Source organism: Schistosoma haematobium, chromosome 4 (genome assembly GCF_000699445.3).
Source record: "Schistosoma haematobium chromosome 4, whole genome shotgun sequence".
NCBI classification, from domain to species: Eukaryota; Metazoa; Platyhelminthes; class Trematoda; order Strigeidida; family Schistosomatidae; genus Schistosoma; species Schistosoma haematobium.
Window position 1 is genome coordinate 36,153,642 of NC_067199.1, and position 25,553 is coordinate 36,179,194.

The 25,553-nt window shown below is 38.8% G+C and overlaps 1 protein-coding gene across 1 annotated transcript; it reads left to right on the forward strand.

Moving 5' to 3' along the window:
- The first annotated feature begins 8,699 nt into the window (after positions 1 to 8,699).
- Positions 8,700 to 17,769, forward strand: GRPEL1 (GrpE protein 1, mitochondrial). The gene is made up of 4 exons (XM_012937027.3): positions 8,700 to 9,802; positions 13,191 to 13,326; positions 13,362 to 13,761; positions 17,486 to 17,769. The coding sequence occupies exons 2-4, from the start codon at positions 13,256 to 13,258 to the stop codon at positions 17,681 to 17,683; spliced, it is 669 nt and encodes a 222-aa protein (XP_012792481.1). The 5' UTR covers positions 8,700 to 9,802; positions 13,191 to 13,255; the 3' UTR covers positions 17,684 to 17,769.
- The last annotated feature ends 7,784 nt before the right edge of the window (positions 17,770 to 25,553 follow it).

A 25,553-nucleotide genomic window follows, 5' to 3' on the forward strand; every position in this document is an offset into this window, starting at 1 on the left:
TACATTCATCTGTAAAGAAGCCTACGGTTTATTAAAAGCTTTGACATATCCAGAAAAGTCTATCTTAAAGAACTACTATTCAATCACATAAAGTGATCCAGTTTTGAATGTCGTGAGAGCAAGATGATTTGTCAGAATAGCCAAAAAGTTAAGGAATTCATCCTTGAATTGCAAAGACAAGCTGCTAGATGCAATTTTGGTGATCAACTTCAATTAATTGCAGGGATTAGCATACTGGGTCTGGAAAAATAGCTATTAAGAATGAAAAACTTTTCTTTGCAAGGTGCTAGCTGTGAATGAATTTGATATCCAGTGGATGAACATTTCTAATACTTAGCTTAGTCGTCACGATGAAATACAATCTAATGATCGATCAAACTTGCGTTCGTTTAATAGTGATTCTTATTTTTTTTTGAAAATATGAAATATGATTCAACAAGGAATCTCAAAGCAAACCACAAAGGTGAGAGTAAGTTTGGTAAATGTTTGTCCTGTGGCAAATTTCATTCTCGTAATTCATGTGCATTTCGTAATCCTAAATGTTTTAAATGTGGTAAGGTAGGACAAATTCAGTCAGTATACAAAACTACTGTTCATCTTGGTTGAAGTATTTTTAGAACTTGTAATTTAGATTCCATTAATTCGGCTGTTCTTAATGATCATTTATCTTTTTCTTCCATTTCGAAAGGTAATGTTCATATTCAAAACGATTATATACACTCCTTGGTTCATCTCATGACCTTATTATGGATATATGTAGTAAAGAGTTCATTATTTCATTCATGAACTTGAAATCTTTAGATCCTAACGTTTTGGTACGACCCATTGAAGTCTCAATATTGAGGATTACTATACACAGACTGCTCATACGAGGATGCCGTGAATTGCTAATAAGAGATGATATTTCTCCACACATGCCTTGTGAATTTTTAATTACCTAGGCAGGACTGTCAATACTGAGTTTAAGGAATTTGAAAAGGCTTAAAGTGGAGTTGTCTTGTAGCGGTAAATAAATCCCCAAAATAAATAGCTCTGTAAGTTTTCGACATTGGATGCTGACCACATTTTTTAATGGACTCACCTAGCTAAAGGCGCTCGGTCATGCATCCGCACCAGATCACGAGTGGGAACGCCGTACTCAACATCTACTGCAATCGCCAGCCAGATTAGATCAGACGATTCTCGATATAATGATAGCCATCAAATATATCTTCCAATTTCCACGATTCTGTCTTGTGATTTCTCTTGGTGGGTACGAGTTATATTAGAAGGTGTTACTGGGTAAGCGTTGTCAAACACAATACTTGTGGTATTTTCAGTCTTTACTAATTTCTAAAGAAAGTCTGATGCTTTACTTAAAGATTTGATAGCTGCGTGTACTAAGTGCAGTGGAAGTATGAAAATTCAGCTCATGTAACCTCAAGTGCATGATGATCCAGTCTTTAATAAAAGACGAACAATCCTTCATAGTCTTCGAGAAGCAGTACATAAGATATTGAACGATTTTTGCGCGAAAGTTATATCTGAGCCGATTCAGTCTTCACCATGGGGTACTCCTATTGTTTCACCGCTGAAGTCGGATGGTAAGACCCCTAGAATATGTGGTGACTGTAGATTAACACTAAACTGCTGTTTCTTCAAACAAGCATTCACGATGGCAGAGGCTGAAGATATTCTAAATCGACTTCATGGTTCTAAAGTGTTCTTGAATGTTGACCTAAAAAATGCTTACTGTTAAATCCCTTTAGATCAATCTTCATCGATTTTGACGATGATTGACACTCCTTTTGGCCTGTTCGAATACAACTTTCTTCCATTTGATCTATGTTGTATTCTAGCCATATTTCAGGAAGTTATGAATAAGGTAGTCAATGGTCTTGAATGTATCGAAATTAATAAAGATGACCTCATAGCTCATGATTCTGATGAGGTGGTTCATGACGAGAGACTTATCGCTTCATTGAGTCGTTTAATTGAGAAGAATATTACGGTGAATCAAATCATGTGTGTGTATCTCGTTTAAATGCCTTAGTTACCTAGTTGATGGTAATGGTTTTAGACTAGATATGAAAAGATTAGCTCCACTGACAAATGCATTATCTCATGCAATTGGTTCCCTTTATGAATTTAAATAGAGCATTATCTCCGAAAAAGCTCACAGAACCACATTCACTAGAGGCTGCCCTTCAGTCCTATTCCCGTTTTATTCCTAATTTTTCCTGTCGTGCAAATTGTTTGTTTAATATTTTGTCATCCAATCTATTCAAAATGGGTGAGGGACAAGAGGCACCCTTACGAAGTCTACTAAAGTTTCTTCAAAGTGACAATGTTCTTCAAACTTACTCACCTAATGTACTTCCTGTACTTATTACTGATGCATCACCTGTGGGTATTATTGCAGTTATCTGCGTTTCAAGCAAAATTATTGTTACTGAACAAGGTTATTCACAAACTCAGTGAAGGGCTTTATTTGTGTTTTGGGCTGTTAAAATACTTCGCAAATGTTTATTTGTAAAGAGAATGAATATTCCTACTGATCATGAAGCTTTAAGGTTCACTCATCATCCCGAAAAATCCTAAGCAAGTTCCTCAGCTATGGTTCAACGATGGCGTATTGCTTTGTGAATTTCACTGAACAGATTTGACAGCAAACAAGTAAAAATATGGACCTAACACAGTCTAGATCCATAGAAAAGTTACGAGAATTGACTAATGTAACTCATGCTCTTTATTTGATCTCGTTAACATGGATTGAGAATTGGTTGCTGTATTATTTTCATTCGTTTTGCTATTTGTGAGTACGAAAAGTGATTTTCAAATGTTGACTATACCAGCGCCAGTACTTTCCTATTTTTCGACTTGATGGAGTGAAAACTTTGTCGGTTTTACCTTACTTGCAGATCGTTAACATATTATTAAGTACGTTAAAACACGTGAAATTAAAGGTATGATCAACTTACTGTAGTAGTCTGGTCGGGTACTCATACTCCATTCCCATCGATTTATAGAGCATTTAGCTTTGAAATTTGATCTAGCTCAAGATAGTTTTCAAGGTCCCACATGCTCATAAATTCAGTGCACAATGTTCCAGAACTTATGGTGGCGGGAAAATTCAGGATCGTAGCAACTTGTGTTATGCTTCAAAAAATTCTTTGACTGGTGGTCTGAGACTCAGAACTCAAGGTCGGTAGAGCTTTAGTGCCTATTAGTAAATGTGAAGCTTAAATAGCAATTATTTTGAGTGGCAGGTTGGCAGTAATGTGAATCACCGTCTCCGTTGCTATTTGTTTCTACCACTAGTCAGACAACAACCTCAATTTATCGGAAAATAATAGGACATTTTGTTAACTAGATCAGTCTTCGTATTGTTTATAACTTCACATTTACGGAATCAACTGTGAAATGTGAAACTGTCTTCACAATAAAAGGCCATATAAATGGAGGACAGATAATATGATACCGACCTATCCATGACGAATGTGTTCTCGCCTCACAGCAGGAAATCGATGGTCAACATCGAGTTTTATAACATACTAAGCACCCTAGGTCATCCCAACAAATTAACGAAACCCGAAAGTAGACACCTTAATTCAGAAATCACTGATTCCTGAACTATCTATTAGACAATTAGACTAGTTGGTGGTTTTATATTTTATCGTTAAGAGACCACGTTGTCAGAAACCTCCTAGAGATCGTTAATTCTTCAGGATAGTGTTTAAAGAAAAACAATCTTTCCGTGTGCCTGGACTTCACCCTGCAGATTAGAATGATGAATGAATGGATGTAGCAGTTATCTGACATACATAGCAACTTCCCAAGCGCTTTTTACTTCTTACAATCTTGCTCTAATAATGTTGTCATTTCTGCAGCTCCAAATATTTATTTATATATATTTCATCAAACCTTTTCCTTCAATCGTCTTTCTAAGTGAAATCCTAAAATAACCAAATTAACGAATGTCTGATTATGTTTTAGTATTTTGTCCAACAACCTTATTGCTACGAAACGAATGGCCGCACTTGTGTTCAAAATATATATGCGAATTAGAAATAATATACAAAGAAATGAAACTAATATACATAAGTCTAGAACTTCAACCAGACAAAATATTAAACTTAAATTTGAATTACGCAGTATGAGATTGTATTGTATTGATGGGTTTAGACAGCATAAATTAGTTGACTGCGTAGTAAATGTATTGTTTCATCACCACGATATAGCCTCCTTAATCACTGAGATACACAAGAGAGCTGCGAGATTAGACGGCTTCAATCCCACAAAATGTCAAAAGAATTACTCTAATATGAGGAAGCCTGCGTACAGTGGTGAGTAACCAAAAGTGCTAACCATAATTTAATAGGCGAACACTACGAGCATTACGTCTAGTCTTGATCCGTAAGTGCTCGTTACAAAATATGAGACATTAAATGTACGTTTCATTCTGTTCAGTCTTCAGTAATAAGGATAGGAGGTCTATCAACCTCTATTAATCCTTGCAGTTTATAATACTGTGGAGGTCCAATCTCGTTCTGAATATATTAACAGAAGGTGCTGATATTACGTGTTCCGGTAGAGAATTCTAGTAATTTGCTACTCGGTGCGAGAAACGAAACTCCAGACGTAAACGATTCAACCTCAGTTTCTGAACTTTCTTTGAATGACCTCTCAAATGGTCGGTCCTAGACGGAAGTAAAGGATAAGACATGTTAATATCAAGGTCATCGTTCAGGATACGATAAGCCAATATTAGATCACCCCGTATCCTACGGTAGGATAATGGGAGTAAGTTAAGGTGTCTCAGTCTGTCTTCTTAATATAGGCCAGATTGACCGTTAACCACCTTAGCACCTCGTCGTTGGACTCCTTCCAACATATCTGCTCCATGCTTGAAACAATGACTCACTGCTTGAATCTCATATTCTAAGTGTGGTCGCAAGTAAATCGGGTATCATAATTCGAACATTTTGTCATCTAAATACTGGAGAGACCTACGAATTGACCATAATACCCTGTAGCCTCTTGCAGCGGCAGCCTTACAATGACTAATGGTTTTGAGATCATTGCTTAATATGACTCCTAAATCTTTATAGTTTCTTGCTTTGGGTAGCACGAATCCACGTAGTGTATAGTCATACGATTCATCAGAGTTATTTAACTGCATCACTACACTCTTATTGAGATTTACTTCTAGTGACCACATGTCTAACCATGCCACCAATGAGCTAAGATCGTCCTGTAATACCATTCTATCCGACATACTATGTGTGGGTCTCCAAATCTTTATGTCATTAGCGAAGAGTAGGACGGATGATTTCGCTACAGTTGGCAATTCATTTACATAAAGTAAAAAGAGAAGAGGACCTAGGATTGTACCTGGGGGAACCCCACTTTTTACAGGTACCCACGAGGAGAGAGCCCTGTTAATCATTACACTTTGTCTCCTGTCATGGAGAAAGTTACTTATCCAATCCACGACTGTTTAATGGATTCCGAAACGTACCAGTTTGAATTTAAGACCAGAGTGGGAAACCTTATCGAAGGCCTTACTTAGATCTATGAAGATCACATCTACAGGAATATTCCGATCGTATACAGTAGTCCAATCTTCTCTTGGAATGAGATTTGTCAAGTATGATAGGCTTCTCTGAAAACCATGTTGTTCCCAGGAGAAAAGATTATGCCCTTCAACATGGTTTATAATAGATATCTGAATGATTTTTTCCATCAGTTTTACAACCGCACAAGTTAAGCTAACGTGTCTATTGTTACTAACTAAATTCCTACTCCCAGCCTTATACACCGGACATATTATGGCGTCTTTCCAGTCTCTGTGCAGTCTGGACTGCCTCAGCGACATGTCGAACAGTATCGCTAATGGTCCAGCAATTACACCTGATCTGGCATTCATAATCCTAGATTGAATATCATCAGGACCACTGGACATATCAGGTTTGAGATGCTGAAGAAGCCTTAAGACAGTTCATTTCTCAATAACCACAGGGTCCATCGGCGAACCACCGAATTCACAATGAATCTTTGGTCTTTCTTCACTACTGACAGCAAACACTTTACTGCAATATTCTTGTATCAAAAGTGATGGAATGCCATCACTTCTCTTAGTTCGCCTTTTTATATATGGGAATAACCGTTTCGGACTATATCCAGAATCCATAACTGGACTTGTATTGTTCTAAGCCAGTAGAGATGAATGTATTCCAGTGCTTCTTCCTGCTTCTAAGAAGTTTTCTGACTGGTTTAGTTATCCATACTGGACTGTTATTCGGTTCAGGCATGGCATGAACGAGGACGTAACTAGACCAAACTTATCTTAAAATACAGATCATGATTCTTAAACTGATAAGCTAGCCTCTACAAACCAATCTGTATTAGCAGCGTGTGGTGGACCAAAAAGTATATTAACCATAAGTTAGTAATAAAGTTATTACGTCCAAAAGTTAATGTAACCCTAATAACTTATAAATTAGTAACACAAAATAAAAGTTCAGGGACGTTACTTAAATCAGCTAGCTGTCGCGTGTTCCGTTGAGTTTTGGTTCCAAAAAATCCACAATTATAAGTGATTAATAACTCCGATGAGGTAAATGTGACTCCAGTAACTTTCCTTGACGTAGAATGTAATAGAAATGGCACAACAGTCTAAAATGTGGAGAATATTCGATTTAGAATGCAAGTGGCTCGATAACGCGTGAGAATAGTACAAGGAATGTATGTACGTAGTAGTGTATTTGCGAACAACCACAAGTGTTTCACGCTGTCAGTATCACAACGGAAAGTGTGTTCAAGGTCATTGACTAAAACAACAAGTACAATCATTTAATGATAACTATACAGACAGTTAATGATTGGCAAAATAAATACAAATAATATTAAAAACTATTTACAAAATAAGCTTGTCAGGTCTATCACCACATGGCTCCCCCCAGAGTGTCCGGAGGTAACACCGGCTATAATAACAACAACAACAAATGTAAGAATATGATATATACATGTATACAAAAATAATATTTACAGTTATAACCAACAAAGATGTGAAGACGCGTATGATATGTATATTAGTGAGATATTCCGTGTGTTATTGTGTGATAATAGCGATGATGTAGCATAGCATAACGAAAAAAAATGAAGACACTGTCATTCAATGTCTTGTTTTGCTAACAATGATAATAATATACAAAACTGTTAATAAACCCACACATACAAAAAAAATTGAACTGTTCATTTTTGTGTACAACAAATGAATAATTAAATAGAGTTTACTCGTTTATTGATGTAACAAATGTTTTTTGAAAAAAATGTGACAAAACGAATAATTGTTAAAAAAATGATTGATTATGTACACTGTGAAAAGAGAAAAAAAATTTTGGGTGAAATTGGTAGTGATGGACATCGGTAGGTGTTTGCTTTGGTTTTTTATTTATTATTATTTTTTAATCGACGAAATGGACATAACGCTTTGGTTTGTTTATAAGTCTACCGGAGCGTGTTAAACAAGAAGGCTTAGAATTAAGTTTTTTATCCTCCACTGGTTTTTCAGTCGCTAGTGGGAGGGGTTGTTTGTCAACAGCGTTGTCTTCTTTGACTTGAGTAGCTTCATAGAAAGCAGGTTTTATTCTGTCCATAGAAATAGTCTGCTTGTTGCCATCTCTGTTGATGACGAAGTATTTTTTGTGCGTTTAATTACTGTATATGGGCCTTCGTATGGTTTCAATGGTTTTTTAACCGCATCTACTCGGACTAAGACAAATTTGCACGTTTCAAGGTTTTTATCAAGTTGGACTCGATAGTTGTTTTCGCGAGGGGATATTGCTTTAATATTCTGCACCGTTTGTAATAGGCGACTTGCGAAGTGAGTAGAATCCCCTGGCGTTGTAGGTTCATAGTTGACTAGTTGACCAGGTAACGTTAGAGTTGTACCATAGACTAACTCGGCGGCTGTACATCCAATGTCTTCCTTTATGGTTGAACGAATACCGAAGAGTACAAGCGGCAAGGCATCGCTCCACGTTGATTAGTCAGCTTGCACCATCAGTGAGCTTTTTAATTGGCGATGGAATCTTTCAACCAAGCCCCTAGAAGTTTAGTGAACTCCTGAAAAAGGACAGACTGAAATTGGGGACCACGATCTGTTATGATTATTGATGGTACCCCATAGTTAGATATCCAGCGGTCGAGAAAGACTGGAGCGACTGTTTCTGCCGAAGTGTCTTTTATGGGGGAGGCTTTGGCCCACCTAGTAAACCTGTCTACTGCGGTGAGAATGTGGGTGAAGGAATTGGACGTAGGCAGTGGCCCAACTAGGTCCAAATGAATATGTTGAAAACGTTTGTCGGGAATATGGAATTCCCCGATCGGGCTAATAGTGTGTTTTTGGATTTTGCTGCGTTGGCATTGTAAGCAGCCACGTGTCCAACGTTTAACATCCGAATTGATTTTTGGCCAAGCAAAGCGTTCTGTGATAAGCCTTGTGGCAGCTCTGATGCGACAGTCCATGTAGCTGTTGGGATACTTTTTATCTACAGGGTTGTGGCACAAAGGGGCGATTATTACCCGTTGAAGTGTCGCAAATAATAAATGCATCTGAGAAAGGAATGGGTACAGGTTTAAGATTCAAGTTAGACTTTTCTTTGCAGGCCTTCAAATCTGCATCGTTCACTTGTAGTTTAGCTAAAGCTTCGAGGCTGATGTTGTGGTTGTGTACCATCATGTTGATATCTTTTCTAGATAAAGTGTCTGCGACAATGTTGGAGGAGTCTTTGATAAACTGGATGTCCGTAGTGAATTGAGAAATATAATCCAGTTGTCTGGCTTCCTGTGGTGAATGCTTGTCGTACGACGTGTTAAAGGAATAGCACAGGGGTTTATGATCAATCATAATACAGAAATCACGGCCTTGTAGCAGGAAGTTGAAATGTTTTACAGCTAAATACATAGCCAGAAGTTCACGTCCGAAGGTGCTATAACGCTCTTGAGTTTGCAATAATCCTTTGGAAAAGAACGTTATAGGAGTAATCTTGTCATTAATGCACTGATGTAACACTGCTCCTACTGCTTTCTGGGAGGCGTCAGTGCAGAGGATAAAGTGCGTTGTGGGGTCGGTGTTTAGATGCTGTAGCATGGTAGCATTGGATATCATCAATTTCACTTTAGCGAAAGCCTCTCTGGCCCCGAGCGTTAACGTGATGGTATTCTCTTTTTTGGTCTGAGCTGCGGTTTTATCCATCTTCAGTAAATCCGTCAAAGGTTGCAAAATGGCCGCACAGCTAGGGAGAATACGTCGGTAAAAATTGCACATCCACAGGAACCGGAGTAATGCCTTGATCGACTTGAGCTCGGGAAAGTTGACTATGGTTTCGACTTTTTCTTCAAGCGGTTTAATTCCTTGGGAATCAATGTGATGTCCCAGGAATTCCTGAATGGCTGGTATGTTAGCTTTCCATACATCTGTTGTTGTAGGTTTTCTATAACCTTTGTTAGGTACAAAATCTAAATACGGATGATGGCCTACTTTTTGTGCAATATAACGACTTTCTCGATGCAAACTGAACTAGAGCTTCATTGGCACGTGAAGGCCAGTTGGAGGTCAATTACCGCTATATTGAAACTGTGGCGTTGTAACGCATTTGTGATCTTGCTCTGCTAACTTCGGTTCTTGTTTGTCAAGTCGTCTTAATCTCGCTATTGTTGTGAGTTGCCTTCAGCTCCTCAGCACTCAACATAACTTTGGGCCATACATAAATCTGTCAGAGGCTAGACGTTATAGCTGAACGCTAAGGAAATCCGAGTGAGTTGACGCATGAAAATGATGCTGTTAGTTACCATACTTACGAATTTTAGTATAAAAATTGCAAGCTACTGTATGTTTATATGTCAGTAACTGAGACCTTGAAACTAAACTCGTTCGTAACATCGAAGCACCCCAATCTTCCTATTTTGGAGAACATTTTGTCTGTTTTGGGGAAATGGCATAGAAACCCCTAAATTCTCCCAGGTTTGGGGAAATCGTCAAAGCGTTTGGTGAAATTTTGGGTTCTACGCAGAATCTTATGACACTGGGGTTTCCCCCCAAACTTTAATGAAAACTACCATATTTATTAGGATTTTAGGGAAAACCCCAAAGCTTACCCAAAGTAGGAGACTGGGATCACACTCAGTTATTCACACTTTAATAACAACCAGTGACTAGTCACTGGTGGATCTCTTAAATTTATTCAGCAACTTGATTGTAGATAACAAAATTAATGTGACATCGCTTTGCATAGGGTTCGCAGTTTCTGTGGTATTCACTAAAAACTGTTTCGTTAATAACAATTTCTATTATTTTCGTGAAGATCTCTGTATTCGCCAACCGATTTTCACCCCCCCCCATCAGAAGCGGGGGCTTTTATTCACTCCAGTAACTTTAAATCTTCCTACAGTTCTCCCGGAGTCCTCGCATCTAATGTTTGTTCACAATCTTACAAGTAGCGGTGTACCAGCGAACTAAATACTGACTAATCACTGATAAATATACGGAAAAGGTTATAACTCAGAATTGCTTCATGCTGTACACTGGACATCGACACTGTCATAGAATTCCTTCACATCCAAGATATGACTGGTAATTCAGACCCACGCCATTACCCTTATAGTCAGGAAACTTGGAGCCCCCAAATGCCCTGGTATGGCCGAGAGTGGGGTGGGCCCTCCCTCCCTCTCGAAATGCTCTCACACAGCCACGCGTATACAGCCCCTGCCAGGGAAGTCCTACTCACTGCCTTCTCGTGGCGGGGGTGTTGTTTACGAAAATGAGAGGACGAAAACCGAATGTCCAGCGCTTTAACCGGATCCCAAACCAATGGTGCACATGGGCTCCAGTACCCTGCGGGAACAAATGGCGTATGAACTAATCGTTGGTCACCGGCTACCATGGGACTGCATCTCCTTACTATGCTCCACTGCCTTGTGGGTCAGACCTTTAAGTCAAAGGCTCGGGGTGTGGTCCCCTAAGAAAACCACTTATTTCGGCCTGGGAAGTATCACAACCCACACACACACAAATATGGTGTGGCGCATATATATTTGGTGCCCTCTTGTACCAATATTTATGTGTTGAAATAAATAAATAATAATAAACAGGATACTTGGTAACACGATATTGAATGCCTTGTCGAAATCAATAAGCAGTATCAGTCAACTTTCCGATCTCGCCGGTTTTTCAGGCTGTCCTACACTATCAAAATATTTTAAGTTCACAACCTACCTTTCCTGAAGCCATCCTGTCTCGTTAATACCTCCATTTTGCTCCATAAACTTTATTTGGTTTTCGGCCAGGATTTCCATGACTTTTCAGAATCTTTCTCACTTAAATTGTGTCTTTACTCAAAGAGTATGTTATATTACGTACTGCACAATGTTAAAGTAACATCTAGATCTGAACAATGAAGTTAGGCGTCCAAAAGTCATACTTCACAGACTTAGAATACAACCTAACGTCTTCAACAAAGATAGCAGAGATATGTCGGTCATCTATTTTATTATTTATTTAAACACAAACATGGGTACGAAAAGGCACTAAAGTAAATATATGCCACACAAAATTTGTGTGTAGACTGGAATGATTCTCGGATGCCAGAACTGAAACGCATGGTTTCCTAGGGGGTCATTTCATGAGCCTTTAATCCATAGATCTAACCCATAACGCAAGAGAGCAAGGTCAGAGGACACAGTCCTATGGTAGCCGTTGACCAAGAGTAGGTTTATATGCCATTTGTTCGCTCAGTATCGTGGGGCCTATGTGCACCACAGCATTGGAATTGGGGTTTTCCAACTCCATACTCAACAACACATTTTGAAGACCGAATATTGCTTTTCGTCAGCCGCCGCGAAAAGCCAGTGTGTAGGACTTTCTGGGCAGTGGATACATGTGCGTGTCCATACGGAAGCGTTTTGAGGAGAGCAATCCTTCCAAACCCTCTGCCGTTTTAGGGTACTCGGGAGTGTCAATTATCCATGTGGATACTGAACGCGGCCACTGTTGGAGCATGTTGTTAAAACATATCCTCTCATCTTCCAACTGGGAAAACAAGCAATCTAGGTTATCCCGACCGCGCTTTCTGGACATATCTGTACTAGCGCCCGGAACAGGTTGTCGTGGACCAAGCAAAAAGATTAGGGGTCAGACTAGTCTTCATGGAAAAGATTGGAAAGTTCTGTCATCAACTTATTACTTACAATTTAGAGGCACTTTTAATGAGAGTGGTCTGACAATTGGCGTCTAGTCTTTATGTTATAAGTTTTGGGGTTTCGGCGAGTATCACTAGCCCTCTTGCAATGTGATCGATATCCGACTGCGTAAGCTCGTATTTAGTAAACCCATCGAATTGATTCCAGTAATGAGACGTATTAGCCTCTAGAATACAATATTTCAGATATGGTCTCACTCAGATGAAGTCCTATACATGTCAACGTCAAAGTTTCTGTGATGTGACTGTTACACGAAACCTAATGTCTTGTCAATAGTACCTTGATAATTACGGTGACCAATATACGTTGGTGAACTGTTACTAGGGTTAATCTTCAAGCATCAACTTTTGGACCATATTTGCCATCTCGAAGCGCAAAGTCCAAGTCATACCTTGCTGTACACTCCCAAATTTCCATCCAGATAGCGTCCCGTTTACTCTTTCCTTATCTTCAGAATCAGAAGATGCTCCTCGTCCAAGTTATGTCCAATATCACGAATTTTGTTTGGAAGGGATAATAACGACCAACAGTGTCTTACCGAAACCCTACAGGATTTCAGTTACTTATTCATAAAAAGACTTCCTTTCATGGTAAACACTGATCTTTAAGAAGATACGGAGTACTATCTGTATGTGACCTGTCAGCATAAGGATCACAGCATATTTCATTTTTTTAAAAATGAGCTTTTGTTTGGATCTAACTTGGTATTACCTAAGACACACTATACAAAATTAGGTTTATTAAGACAGTTACGAAATAAATTTATTTAATTGGTTTTGTCTGTTTTACATAACCTGGATGAATAAATTGCTAGTGTGAAAGCATGTTCATATATTCCCGAGATGTTTAAATAATTGTAATAGAACTTAGTGTATTTCATACCACTATATATATATATATATAATTATATTGTATGTCAACGCACTATTGTATTTACTTTTGTATAGGACTCGTTCCTTTGACGTAATATATTTGATCATCTGTACAGCGAACTAATTTTTACAATTTTATTATGGCGCTAAACATTGTTGCCAGGTTTTCGCGCAGTGTTAATTTAAATACTACACACTTGGAGCAGTTTCGGTAAGTTTTCGTTTTTGTCTATTTTTTTACGCTAGTTGCCCTGTGACTTCTATTGGAAAAGGCTACTTTGGATTGCATCTCAATCGTAAATTTAGCACAGAAGCCGTTGGAGAGTCAACGCCGAAGGAAAGTGATAAAGAAATAGAATCCTTAAAGAATGAAATGCTGAAAATAACTGAAAGATATAATGATTTAGATGACAAATATAAAAGGGCTCTCGCCGAGTCCGAAAACATGCGGAAACGTTTGATGAAACAGATAGATGAAGCCAAACTATTCGGTATCCAAAGTTTCTGCAAAGATTTACTGGAAGTGGCTGATATTTTAACATCTGCTACTAAATCAGCTCCTCAAGACCAATTAAAAGATGGAGTTAATCCTCCGTTCGCTAATTTGTACCATGGATTAGTATTGACAGAAAGCCAGTTGTTCAAGGTAAGAGCCCTTTGTGATCACATCCTATATTTCGAAAATTTCCCATAAATTACTTGGCACTTCTGTGTGGTTCAGTGTAGTTCTTCGTTGTAGATATTGAACTGAACCTCTCCCTTTTTACACTACCAAGTCAATTTAAGTAATCGATAGTAAATATGTTACAAGAGAAACACATGGCTATAGTGTACATATAAATGTGTCCCCAGTCATAAGTGTAAGGTATAACTGAAACATCATTCGTAGGAACCCAGTTAACGTTTTCGGCTCCTTACCTTCCTTTTTCGTCTTCCGATTGTCATTGGTCTGTGTTGCGCGTATGTATCTGATGCCTCCTTCTACCAATATTTATGTGTTCAAATAAATAAATAATAAACATTCAGATAACGCCACGAGACTGTACACTACAAAGCTATATAAACGACAATGAAGTTTCAAAATAGTGAATTTACTTATACTTCCATTTGGAGCACCATGATGTATCTGATGAGATCGTCAAAATCATACCGAATTCATACGACGGATTACATTTCAAAGTCGTGCATGGATGATAGCTCACAGATGCATTCCAAGTGAAGATCGATGTCAGACAAGACTGTCTACTTCCACCTTTCTTCTTTATTCTGGTGGTCGACTGAATTAGGAAAACATCCACATCTCAGGGGAAGTACGGAGTACAATCGATAGCTTGCATGCAACTAGACGATTCAGACTTTGCAGATGACTTAGCTCTTCTACCCTATATACACTAACAAACGCAAGTGGAAACAGCCAATGTAGCAGCAGCGGGTCTCAACGTACACAAAGGAGAAAATCAAGACCCTGAAATACAACACGGAGAGCACCAACCCAATCACACTTGATGGAGAAGCTCTGAAAGACGTGGAAACTTCCACATATCTGGTCGGCATCATTGATACAGACGTGAAGATAAGGATTGCTAAAGGAAGGGTGACATTTCTACAATTGAAGAACATATGGAACTCAAACAATTGTCAACCAACACTAAAGTCAGAATCTTCAATACAAACGTCCGGACAGTTCTACTGTGTGGAGCTAAAACTTGTAGAGCTACCACAAGTACCATAAAAAAATAGACGTATTTATAGACAGTTGTCTACACAAACCGAATACCATCAGCTAAAATCTACTATGCGAGAAAACAGACCAACTTCCGGTTGAAGAAACTGAGAAGATACGTCTGAGGTGGATAGGACATATATTGCGAGAATCATCAGACTGTCTCACGAAACAAGCCGTAACTTGGAATCCTGAAAGGAAAAAAGAAAGGCAAGCCAAAGAACACACTGCGTCGGGAACTGGAAGCAAACACCTAGAACATGAGTGGCAATTAAAAATGACTACCCAGGACAGAGTTGATTGAAGAATCCTGGCGGGTGGCCTATGCCCCTCGGCGCGGAGTACTAGGCATAATTAAAATTCATTCGGAGCTTCATATAGTAATAATGATAATTCAGAGAGAAACTGGGTCTGGCACATCCAACTTTGACTTCTCCACTTTTAATGATACTCCCTTGATTACCATGGACTCTTACTAGTGGTTTATCAACAAATTCAAGAACAAGCTCAGGCCCCAGCAACTCTCATGGTACTTCACCGGTTTAAAGTATACACTATATTTGCGTTGTTCCTGTGTGCTTTCTGTCGGTCAGTCAGTCAGTCAGTCGGTAACAACGTAGAACTTCGTACGTATGTACATCAGTTCGAGTTGCCACACCACATTAGCACAGAGATGCTGTGGTCGATTCAAATCCCGTAGTGGTAGAGGTGGTAAGAGTATAAGTATTAATCGGAAAGATTAGGGTTTAAACATGTTATTTAAAGAATATAATCCAGTGAAATAAATTTGGAGAGAGAAAAATAAAGAAACAAGGAGGATTCAGGAGATTAGAATTTGGGAGAACACAAAGAGTGGATGCACCTGCGCCATTGCAAACGATTTTGAGCCATGTCATTCAAGGTCTCTAACCATCGGTTGCTATCATCTCGCGGTCCCCAACCAGGTAGTCTACACCTACCAATATGACTCAATCTACTTGTCAGTGACTTCATGGACTTGTGCCATGTTTTGGTCTGGCCGCCCCTAGCTTTCTTCCAACCTACTCCTATACCACTGAACATCGCACATCAAGGCAGTCGGTGGTTGGGCATACGTAACACATCCCAGCCATCTCAACTGATGAAGTTTCACCACTTCATCAATCGACTTGCCATCCTTACCTAGTACCCGTTTCCTAACAACTGCATTACTTACTCGATGGTCCCAGGATATACGAGCAATATTTCGAAGACACCTATGATCAAATACTAGTAACCTACGAATATCCTCTACTCTTACCGGCCATATTTCACTGCCATAAAGTAGGACGGAACGAACTGCTGCGCAGTAAACACGTCCTTTGGTTAGTAGACGGATATCTCGCCTACGCCATAAATGACTCAAGTTGGTGAAAGCTAGTCGAGCCTTTTGTATCCGTGCTGAGATTTCGTCACACACCAGACCACAAGGGCTGATGAGACTATCAAGATAAGTGAAGCGATCGACACGCTCAATTACTTCACTCCCTATCATTATTTCCGGTGTCAATGCAACCCAATCCTGAAGCAACATTTTGCATTTCGAGGGGAAGAATCGCATCCCGAACATGGTTGCATTGTTGCTTAGAGTGGTCAGAAGACTCTGCATTTTGTCAGCGTCTTCACCAAATAAAACTATGTCATCGGCATATTCCAAGTCAACAAGTGAACCTCCCGGTAGAAGTTCAACCCCTGGAAATTTAGACGAGGAAAGTGTTATCTCTAAAAGTGCATCGACGACAAAGTTGAACAAGAACGGAGAGAGTGGGCAGCCCTGACGAACACCACTTGAGGTAATCAATTCTGATGACAGTTCGCCATAAGTTCTCACTCGACCAGTTGTGTTCGAGTAGAGAGTTTTTATAAGGTTAATGTACTTCTTTGGTACTCCTTTCAGTGACAAACACTGCCATAGAACCTTACGATCAACAGAGGTCAAGAAATACCATTGTGGGGCGTCTGAATGTGTGTCTGTGTCGTAGAACCTGACGAAGTGTGAATATCTGATCTATACAACCACGTCCAGGTCGAAAACCAGCCTAATTTTCTCTAGTCTGCTCTTCACGAGCTTTGGTTAGGCGTCGAAGTATAATTGAAGCTAATATTTTTGGACACTATATTTGTCAAACTGATTCCTCTGTGTGCTTTCTGTAATATCTAGTTATTATCTGCTCGCTTAATTATATTTTCCCTGGTGTTAGGTCGCTGTGAGTTAAACATGTGTGTTGATGTACTCACTTTGTTCAACCTACCTAATCCAATTACATACGGTAACGAAATGAGCATAATTGACGAGCAGCAAACTTTTGTCTTGAACAGATATTAGTTGCGGCGTAATGTGTACTATATATTTACTGCCCACTAAACTTCAGCATGGTATAAAATAACTGACAAACGCTAACTAGATTCACTTATAAGTGCAATCGTTTCACCATCAGCTTAACCATAAATGCGATGAGCCAAAATGAATTTATTATAACTGCACCATTTGTTTTATAATCCAAACTTATAATGGGATATCACAACCATCTAATAAAGCTCATTAGACAAAATAAAAACGGTTATAGTAGCTTCTGGTTTTCAATTATCATAGCTAAGATTTAAATATTTCTTTTTTGTTACACATTAGGTTTTCTCCCGCTATAACTTAGTCCAGATTTCTCCACAAGTTGGTGAACATTTTGACCCAAATATTCATGAAGCTGTATTCCAAGCTCCTTTGGAAGCTGGAAAGGAAAAAAATACAGTCGCTGTGGTCACAAAAGTAGGTTATCAATTACATGGACGACCTCTGAGACCGGCGTGTGTTGGTGTGTTTGGACCTTAAAATAATTAGATCTGAAGTACTCTAGGAAGCTTGATGACAATGTTTGTTGTACACTTTATCTCATCATGATTCTTTGTGTAAATGCATATTAAAGTTTTTCCTTCTTAGTAGTAAGTTATATCGTTGCATAAGGAAGCTGTCGCATCGATGTTGATAATTCTCATTCATATCCAAACATAAATAAGTAGAATGTCAAACTGTTTAACGATCAAAAGTTTTGCTGCCTCAGAAAATACAATGTGGAACAATGTATAGGGATCAATATTTCTTAGTTTTTCTAGGCCGATTTACCGAAAGTCATTCTTCACATGAACTTAAATTAGTAAGTATGGAGAAATCTGTAAGGATTGGACTTACATAATGATTGGTAATATTTGGTAAGACTCAACCGTTAATAATGTTGCACTCCCTTAATAAACCATTCAATCCATTGTATTCTGAGTATCTGAGTAAGATAAACTATCTATTCTCCAAGAACAAAACGGCACTTCAACGACTCTAAAGTGTAGATCATTTGAAGAAGACGTTTTTCAAGACCGACTTTACCACCTCTGTTCGGCATCGTTAACTCTCACGCAGATAAACAATTCGCAGGTGCATTTGAAAATATTTCCTCATTATAATGAAACTTAAGGGGGTGCACCACCTTTTCCAGAAGGGAATGATGGCATATGCTATGCATACTTGGGCATAGTTCTAATAATCTTCATCTTATTACACTAACCAAAGTTGTTTGAATTGATGAGTTGAGGATTTTCATATCGCCTCGTGGTTCAAGGATCTGATTAATACCTACCAATGTCAGATAAAACAATTACCTGGTCTTACTGTCAAATTCTCTCGTCTGTAGAGCATCAAAGAAACACCAAACAACGCCCCACTGGGATTAACCAGAAAGCCTAACCTAATTAGTATTGTGGTCTCTTCAGAGGTATTGCTTCTAGTTCATCTGTTATTTAAAGCCACTGACCCTATAAATATTTGTTTTTGCCGAAGTTCAACAAGCGGGTGTCCAAATGTGACGATGTTAAAGTAAGAATGTCATTTCCACAAAGTACATCCACTACCGGTCAAAAGAACAAGTCACAATCTTTCTTAGTTAACCTGTAATTTATCCTATGCTATGAAAATATTCAAATAATAGGCGACACACATGAGACTGCACCAAAAATTCTTCTCTGTGAATTATCTGATGCTTGACTTATCGCCCACTAGAGTATATACTGGCAAAGATCCAGTTATGTCTTAACAATGCATACAACTGAACAATCTAAAATCTCCGTTAATCATATCTCGAGTGAAGGTGCTTGGTATGTGAAGCATTTTAACAGTGAAGTAGTTGAATGAACGCCTCGCGTATCCAGAAAATTACTTCCGCCATGAGTGACATAGTCTTATCTCAACTACAAAGTTCTTGTCCTGTTGAATGGACCATTCGATACTACTCGGGAACAAGTATGCAGCAGGGTAGTTGGCTATGCGTGGCATACACGGAATACGACCCCGTAAGTTCGTTGTAACGACGCTTATGATATGGCTATTTGACGGTATCATTACTAATAGCTTCAAATAACACTGGCGGGAAAGCCGTTCATGCAGCACCTAACCCTTTCTAGTAAGTATGACATTTAAGATCCCAGGATGCATTTTATTGATTACCCACTATGTACTGCCTTCTAGTGATTAGTCCCGAAAATAAAAGCAGGTCTTCCAGTGAAATTTAAGTGAGTCTTTTTCCCTGAGAAATAATAATTGAAATGAACCTATTCTAGACGTTCAGACAAAAATATCGGCCTAGTTCATATGAATTATCGAGACTTTCAAAACCAAATAAGACAACTGGTGCAATCTCTCTGGTTAATGGGCAGTCTTACTGGGACTGCTTAGAGCATCATCGTAAAATAAAGTCGTCCTGATGATGTACTTTGTGTCATTCGACTTGTAAACCAGTCGTAACATAATTCATATTTGTAAACCCTAAACTAGACAAAGAAATTACACTAACTAAACCTCGTATGATCAAATTTCTGAGTTACCTCCTAAATTTGAAAACCTCATGTCCAATAGTCGATTTAAGTCTTTTGGGAGAAGTACAGAGAATCATTATCCGACCCAGTTTCTCTATTTTGATGGAAAATTTTGTTTGTTTTAGGAAGCATTATTTGGAAACTTTGGGGAAATGGCACAAACGCACAAAAACTTCCCCAGGTCTGGGGGAAATCCCTAAAATGTTTGGGTTTTCCCCAGAATCTTATAACACAATGGAGAAACTGTCACATTTCTTACAACTTCGGGGAAAACCCCAAATATGGGAGATTGGGGATGGATTCCAGATACTAAACTAGCAAGGCAGCAGGTTCAAAAAGTCACAACTCTATACAATACCCTACCACAAATTGACTAGTTACAGTGTCCATGACATTAAGAAATGGTTTAATTCGATCTAATCTATAATAACCCAGAAGTAACTTTTAGATGCAACGACCAAGAATCCTGATAGATAAGTTTAAAGAAAACAGTTAATCAGACCTCTGAAGCTACTACCGAAATTAGTCTGAGTCGTTTATTAACTCATCTAGAAAAAGATTAAACATCCTCAGAAATGTACGGGGGAAATATTAACTCGGGTTTACCGTCCCCAAAACACAAATATCGTCTGAATCTTATATATTCTTCAATACTTTGGTCGCACAATATTTCTCACCTACTCATTATTTCAGACTTTATAATGTGTCTCGAAGACCAGTGTAACCGGTATTATCGAATGAATGCAGCTACAAAAAGACTACGAACCACTAATGTATGAACATCTCATAAGCAAATTGCATTAAGAAGTTTTATTACGTATACGTGATTACGGGGGAAAAGGGTTATTTTTCTGAAATACAATGGTTAATTGCATTAAGGAGACGTACTATTCTCCGATCCGTGCTTGAGATTTTGTTCTCGTTGCTTTTCCTCATTATTGACTTGATAGTCAATGTGGATACGATTTGTCCTGTTTTCCGACTTTTTATGATGTTCCTCAACATCCCTCTTCGTTCTGTTTTTGCCGCCTTTAGACCCCGCTACATTATCCTCTTCGTAGTTGTAATGTTCGTACTCATCCATCACCTCACGTTGAAATATATTGGACACGCGCGCAAGTGTTGGAGCGTTCCAATGCACAAAACCAGTAGTTCTTTGTAAGATACATCAGTGGTTTTTATCAAAGTGAATTCTAGTGAATGTAAAATATTGTTTTATCACTAATGAGACTTAATCCTATGAGGTCATTGTGCACTGTTTATCATCAAATTTCGTGCATCTATCAAATAATAATTCGTCATCGAAATGTCACGTTGTTTGTCCTAACGTCGTTGTTGTTCTAGATAAAAGAACTCAGCACGTGTTTCGAAAAGAAGTGAAGAACTTAGAACGTCTTCGTTATCGTTTGTTATAAAATTGATTTAGGTGATTTCAATGTTTCAAGTGGTCAGTGATTTAAGTGAGGCTAAAAGTCCGTTGTATGCATAGTGTTCTTCTAATCCAATATATCTTTTCAACATATCATTGGTTTTGGACGGCATGCATTCGTTTGGATTCATATGTTGCTGAAGACTTTATTAAATCATAGGATATGACCAGTAAAATGTGACTGGGTTGTAGCTAAATCATATGGCAGTCATGTCGCTGAATAACGAACAGCTTAGTGGTTCTTATCAAAACAAGGACAACAAACACGCACCAGTTAATTTCATACCATCGACTGCTTCATGCGGCAGTGGTCGCGCTCTATTCCTTACATCTATTCTTATCAATATACTTCTGTAACAATGTTGTAAGTTTAGTACGGTTGTCATGATAGTCATAGTACCTGGATACGACGGAAGCGTAATATATGTTGTCTTCTAATCTTATGATGTGTTTTTGACACAATCTAGAAGCTTACCAATCCTATCCAACCCGTGTAGGCCCTCAGTCACCGACAGAGGTCGTCTACTTTCGTTATAAACAGTGAGATAGTCTATATTTGACTTAAAATTCAAAACCTGTCAAGATAATCGCTCGGCAACAAAAGTTTGAGTTCTGTTGTACAAAGCACGTGCACGCCACTGCCTTAGCAGTAACGCCCTAGGAAACGAACCACATGTTTTGGAAGACAAGAGAGAAGGAACATGGAAATTTATCATGTTTAGCCACTTCTTATTCTTGGCAACCCACATGGAAATCTGCTCATCTTCTATGTATTTTCAAGACAGATAAATTCGTCGATTTAAAAATGCAGGTGGCACCTTGATTGCTCTGTATTACGTAAAGCTATTGGCCACATATGACTCCGTCGATGGTTATAAGGGGTTCCTGATGACCGCCATACGAGCTAAAAGTACAGGCAAATTTTATGTTGAATTCGGGTTGGGGAAAATCATGATCAGAAAAAGTGTACCCGAAATAAATGATTTATTTCTCCTCTCAACTACACCTTCGTTTTCATAGATCTATCTGCTACTAGTGGTGTTCTCGTAAATTCTTTCCAATCGTAAGCACTGAAACTTCTACATAGAAGGTAGCCTAGGAATGGGTCTGTCTGAGCTCCCCTTATGTGAATATATCTTTCTCAGTTGCTGACTATCAGTTTGAGGTTGGATGCCTGCAGATTGAGTGTGCGCTTGCTTTAACGATCCGTAGAATTCACAGGAAGTGCGCTAACGTTTACTCCAGTATCAGTAAGATAGTCAGTCTTTATTGCATCTTTAGCGTATATGAGATATATGTAGCTACTAGTATAGTTATCGCCAACGCGTTTGTGTGTGGTTTTTTCCTGAAGCGGTTGCTAGGGCGACGGTTTCAGCTAGAACATACACAGGACTTTCTACAGTTTGTGGTTGAATTGGTGAAAGTATAAGGGCTCCAAAATAAACACGTTTCCCCTTGCCTGTGACATAAATCTCCTGTGCAAAGAACGGTTTAAGGAGTTTGGGACCATCTGCCGTTGTTTCGCATTTTAAGAAAACAAGTGTATGTTACAGAGATCTAGATTTTTGACTTTGATAGCAATAGACCTAGTAACCAATAAAACATGGTTGCTCTGAGTTTTGGTAATCTCTGAAATGCAATTGAATAAATCCAATTCATTGAGTGCATTATTTTAGGCAGAAACGAGGACAGTTTGCAACCATGTATGATGCTTAAATCTGGACAGTCGTCTGAATATTCGTTCGTCAAAAATTCTTTATTGTTTAACTCCGACCATTCTTAAGATGCTTATGTTTCATAACCCTGTCGCGAAGCAATTTTTGAAACAGTTCCTTTAACGGATATCGGTAGGTTGGATCTGCTATCCTTCCATTAACTTCTTTGGCAACACATTTGGGTCTTGAACTATTAGGTTTTATGCACCTTGTGGAGAGAGGCCTGACAAGCCTATTTTGTAAATAGTTTTTAATGTTATTTGTATTTTGCCAATTTCTCACTGTGTGTACATTTGTCATTAAATGACTTTACGTGTTGTTTAAGTGAATGACCTTGAACACACTTTCCGTTGTACAACTACATAGCGTGACATACTGTGGCTTGTTAACAAATACATTGCTACACACATATCCCTCGTTCTATTTTCGCGTGTGATTGAGTTAACTGAAATCTAAATCAGATATTACTTACATTTATAGACTGTCAGTGAGAATATACCATACCTTACATTGGATTACACTACTGAAGAGTTAGTCAACCTGATTGGAATTAGCAAGCAATTATAATTGTGGATTTACTGTACCGGACTAAAGCTGAACACGCATCAATTTGGTGAACTTAAGTAAAGTCCCATTTTTTATTGTATTTGTAACAGTTAACTGGTATATATTAATATTACTATTGGTCTTTAATAAATTTGTTGACACTTTTCAAGTTCACACATTGTCTGGTCCACCACAATCTATATAATACCCAAAGTGTGACGACCGAACAGCCAATATTCGGTTGGAACAACGGACTGACGAACCCAAAATTTATTCTATTAGACCAGACCAAGTTCCTCTGTATAGCTCACAACGCGTCTTTGAGATACTCGTATTATATTACATCAAAACACAAACTCTGTGCTCAATATAAACGGTTCTAATTAAGAAAACAGAACAAATTACATCAAAAATACAAAATACCTCAAACAGTACAGCCTGTGCTATACAGTCAGAAGTTTCTCTAACGCAAAGTAGCGCGCTAAACAATGAAAGGGACAGTTAATACTAAAGGGTTTGATACCTGAGAATCAATACAAATATTCCCAATAAGATGGGATCAAATATCTATCTGCAGGGATTGCAGCAATTCTCCCAAGCAGACAGTCAGAAGGTTAACAGTCACAAAATGAACCACGCCGTGACCTTGAGCTTAGTCAAACACAACCTTACTGTCAATGGTCCGGCAACATGCAATAGAAAATTCGGTAACAAAATAGGTCTTTAATCAAAATCACATAATAAAGGCTCAAACGGGGAAGACTGAAGAACAAAAGACATGGTTAAACGAGATCGAAACAAAGGTTGGAATACACAAAAGGGAGAAGGAACAAATAAATGAAAATACTGTTCAACAAAGAAGCCGCAGAGGGATTTTCACTGTTCTCTTTCCGTTACACTGGCCCCCAAAATCCCTCCAGCTACGCAAAGACACCTTAGAATACATTTCTGTCATGACTCTCCTTACTAATTGCTCTATATCAATGGGAGGCACAGGACTTACAACAATACGCCTGTACATCCACAAACCCAAGCTACAATCTACTATTACTCGGCTCCCTCTAGAAGGCAGAGCTTTCACACATCTCTTACTACACCTTCTCTCATTCGCACCATCACTGTTCTTACCAACCCATCTCTATCTGTCTCGCACTTATCAACCCGTCCCATTGGCCACGAACCCCGAGTAGTTGCATCGTTAGCCACTAGAACTACATCACCTTCTTTTAAGTTTCTGTGTTTGCAAAACCATTTCTGCCTCACTTGCAGTAAAGGAATGTACTCTTTTATCCATCGACGCCAGAAGGTATTGGCTAAACAATTTACCTGTCTCCATCGCTTTGAATACCTATCCGCAACACTACACTCCATTCCTAAACCATCACAGTCTCTTAGTAATAACAAAGTGTTTGGCGTGAGCGCCAAATCATCCTTTTCATCTGACGTCACAGGAACGATTGGGCGGTTGTTTAAAATTCGTTCTACCTCCACAAAATAAGTTGCCAAACTATCATCGTGTAATATTTGCCCGTTGGAAATAAATAGTAAAATCCTCCGAACAGACCGTATTAATCTCTCCCAAACTCCGCCTCGATGGCTAGCTAGTGGGGAGTTGAAACGCCAGCGTATACCCTTCGATACTGTTAAGTCGTTTATTTTATGCTTGTCCCACACACTCATATTAGCCCGTAATTCGGAAGTAGCCCCGACAAAGTTAGTTCCATTGTCGCTATAGATTTCCTTAGGAGTTCCTCTCCTTCCTATGAAACGTATTAAAGCCATTATAAAAGCATCAGTACTCAAATTGAAAGCTACTTCCAAATGTACTGCACGTGTTTGGAGACACGTAAACAGGCATCCATATCTTTTTTCCTCACTTCTTCCCCGACGAACTATCAGCGGCCCAAAATAGTCTATCCCGACGGAGGAGAAGCAAAACCAGCCTTGCTGCACTCGACACTTAAGGAGAGGTGTCATCATCTGTTGGCCTAATTTGGCTTTCGCGCGTATACACCTCACACATCTACCTATCACTCGTTTAACTGCACTGGTTCCTTTAACAATCCAATAATTTCGTCGTATGGTAGCTAACACTTGTGATGTACCGGTGTGACCTTCTAGGTGGTGGTGTCTAATAATAAGTTCTGTTACGA

What these genes read in the sequence shown, in the direction of transcription:
- GRPEL1 (XM_012937027.3), top strand. Translation starts at nt 13,256, where the DNA reads ATGGCGCTAAACATTGTTGCCAGGTTTTCGCGCAGTGTTAATTTAAAT. An exon ending in ACACACTTGGAGCAGTTTCG is followed by an intron (nt 13,327 to 13,361) that starts GTAAGTTTTCGT and finishes TTTTTACGCTAG; the next exon opens with TTGCCCTGTGACTTCTATTG. An exon ending in CAGAAAGCCAGTTGTTCAAG is followed by an intron (nt 13,762 to 17,485) that starts GTAAGAGCCCTT and finishes GTTACACATTAG; the next exon opens with GTTTTCTCCCGCTATAACTT.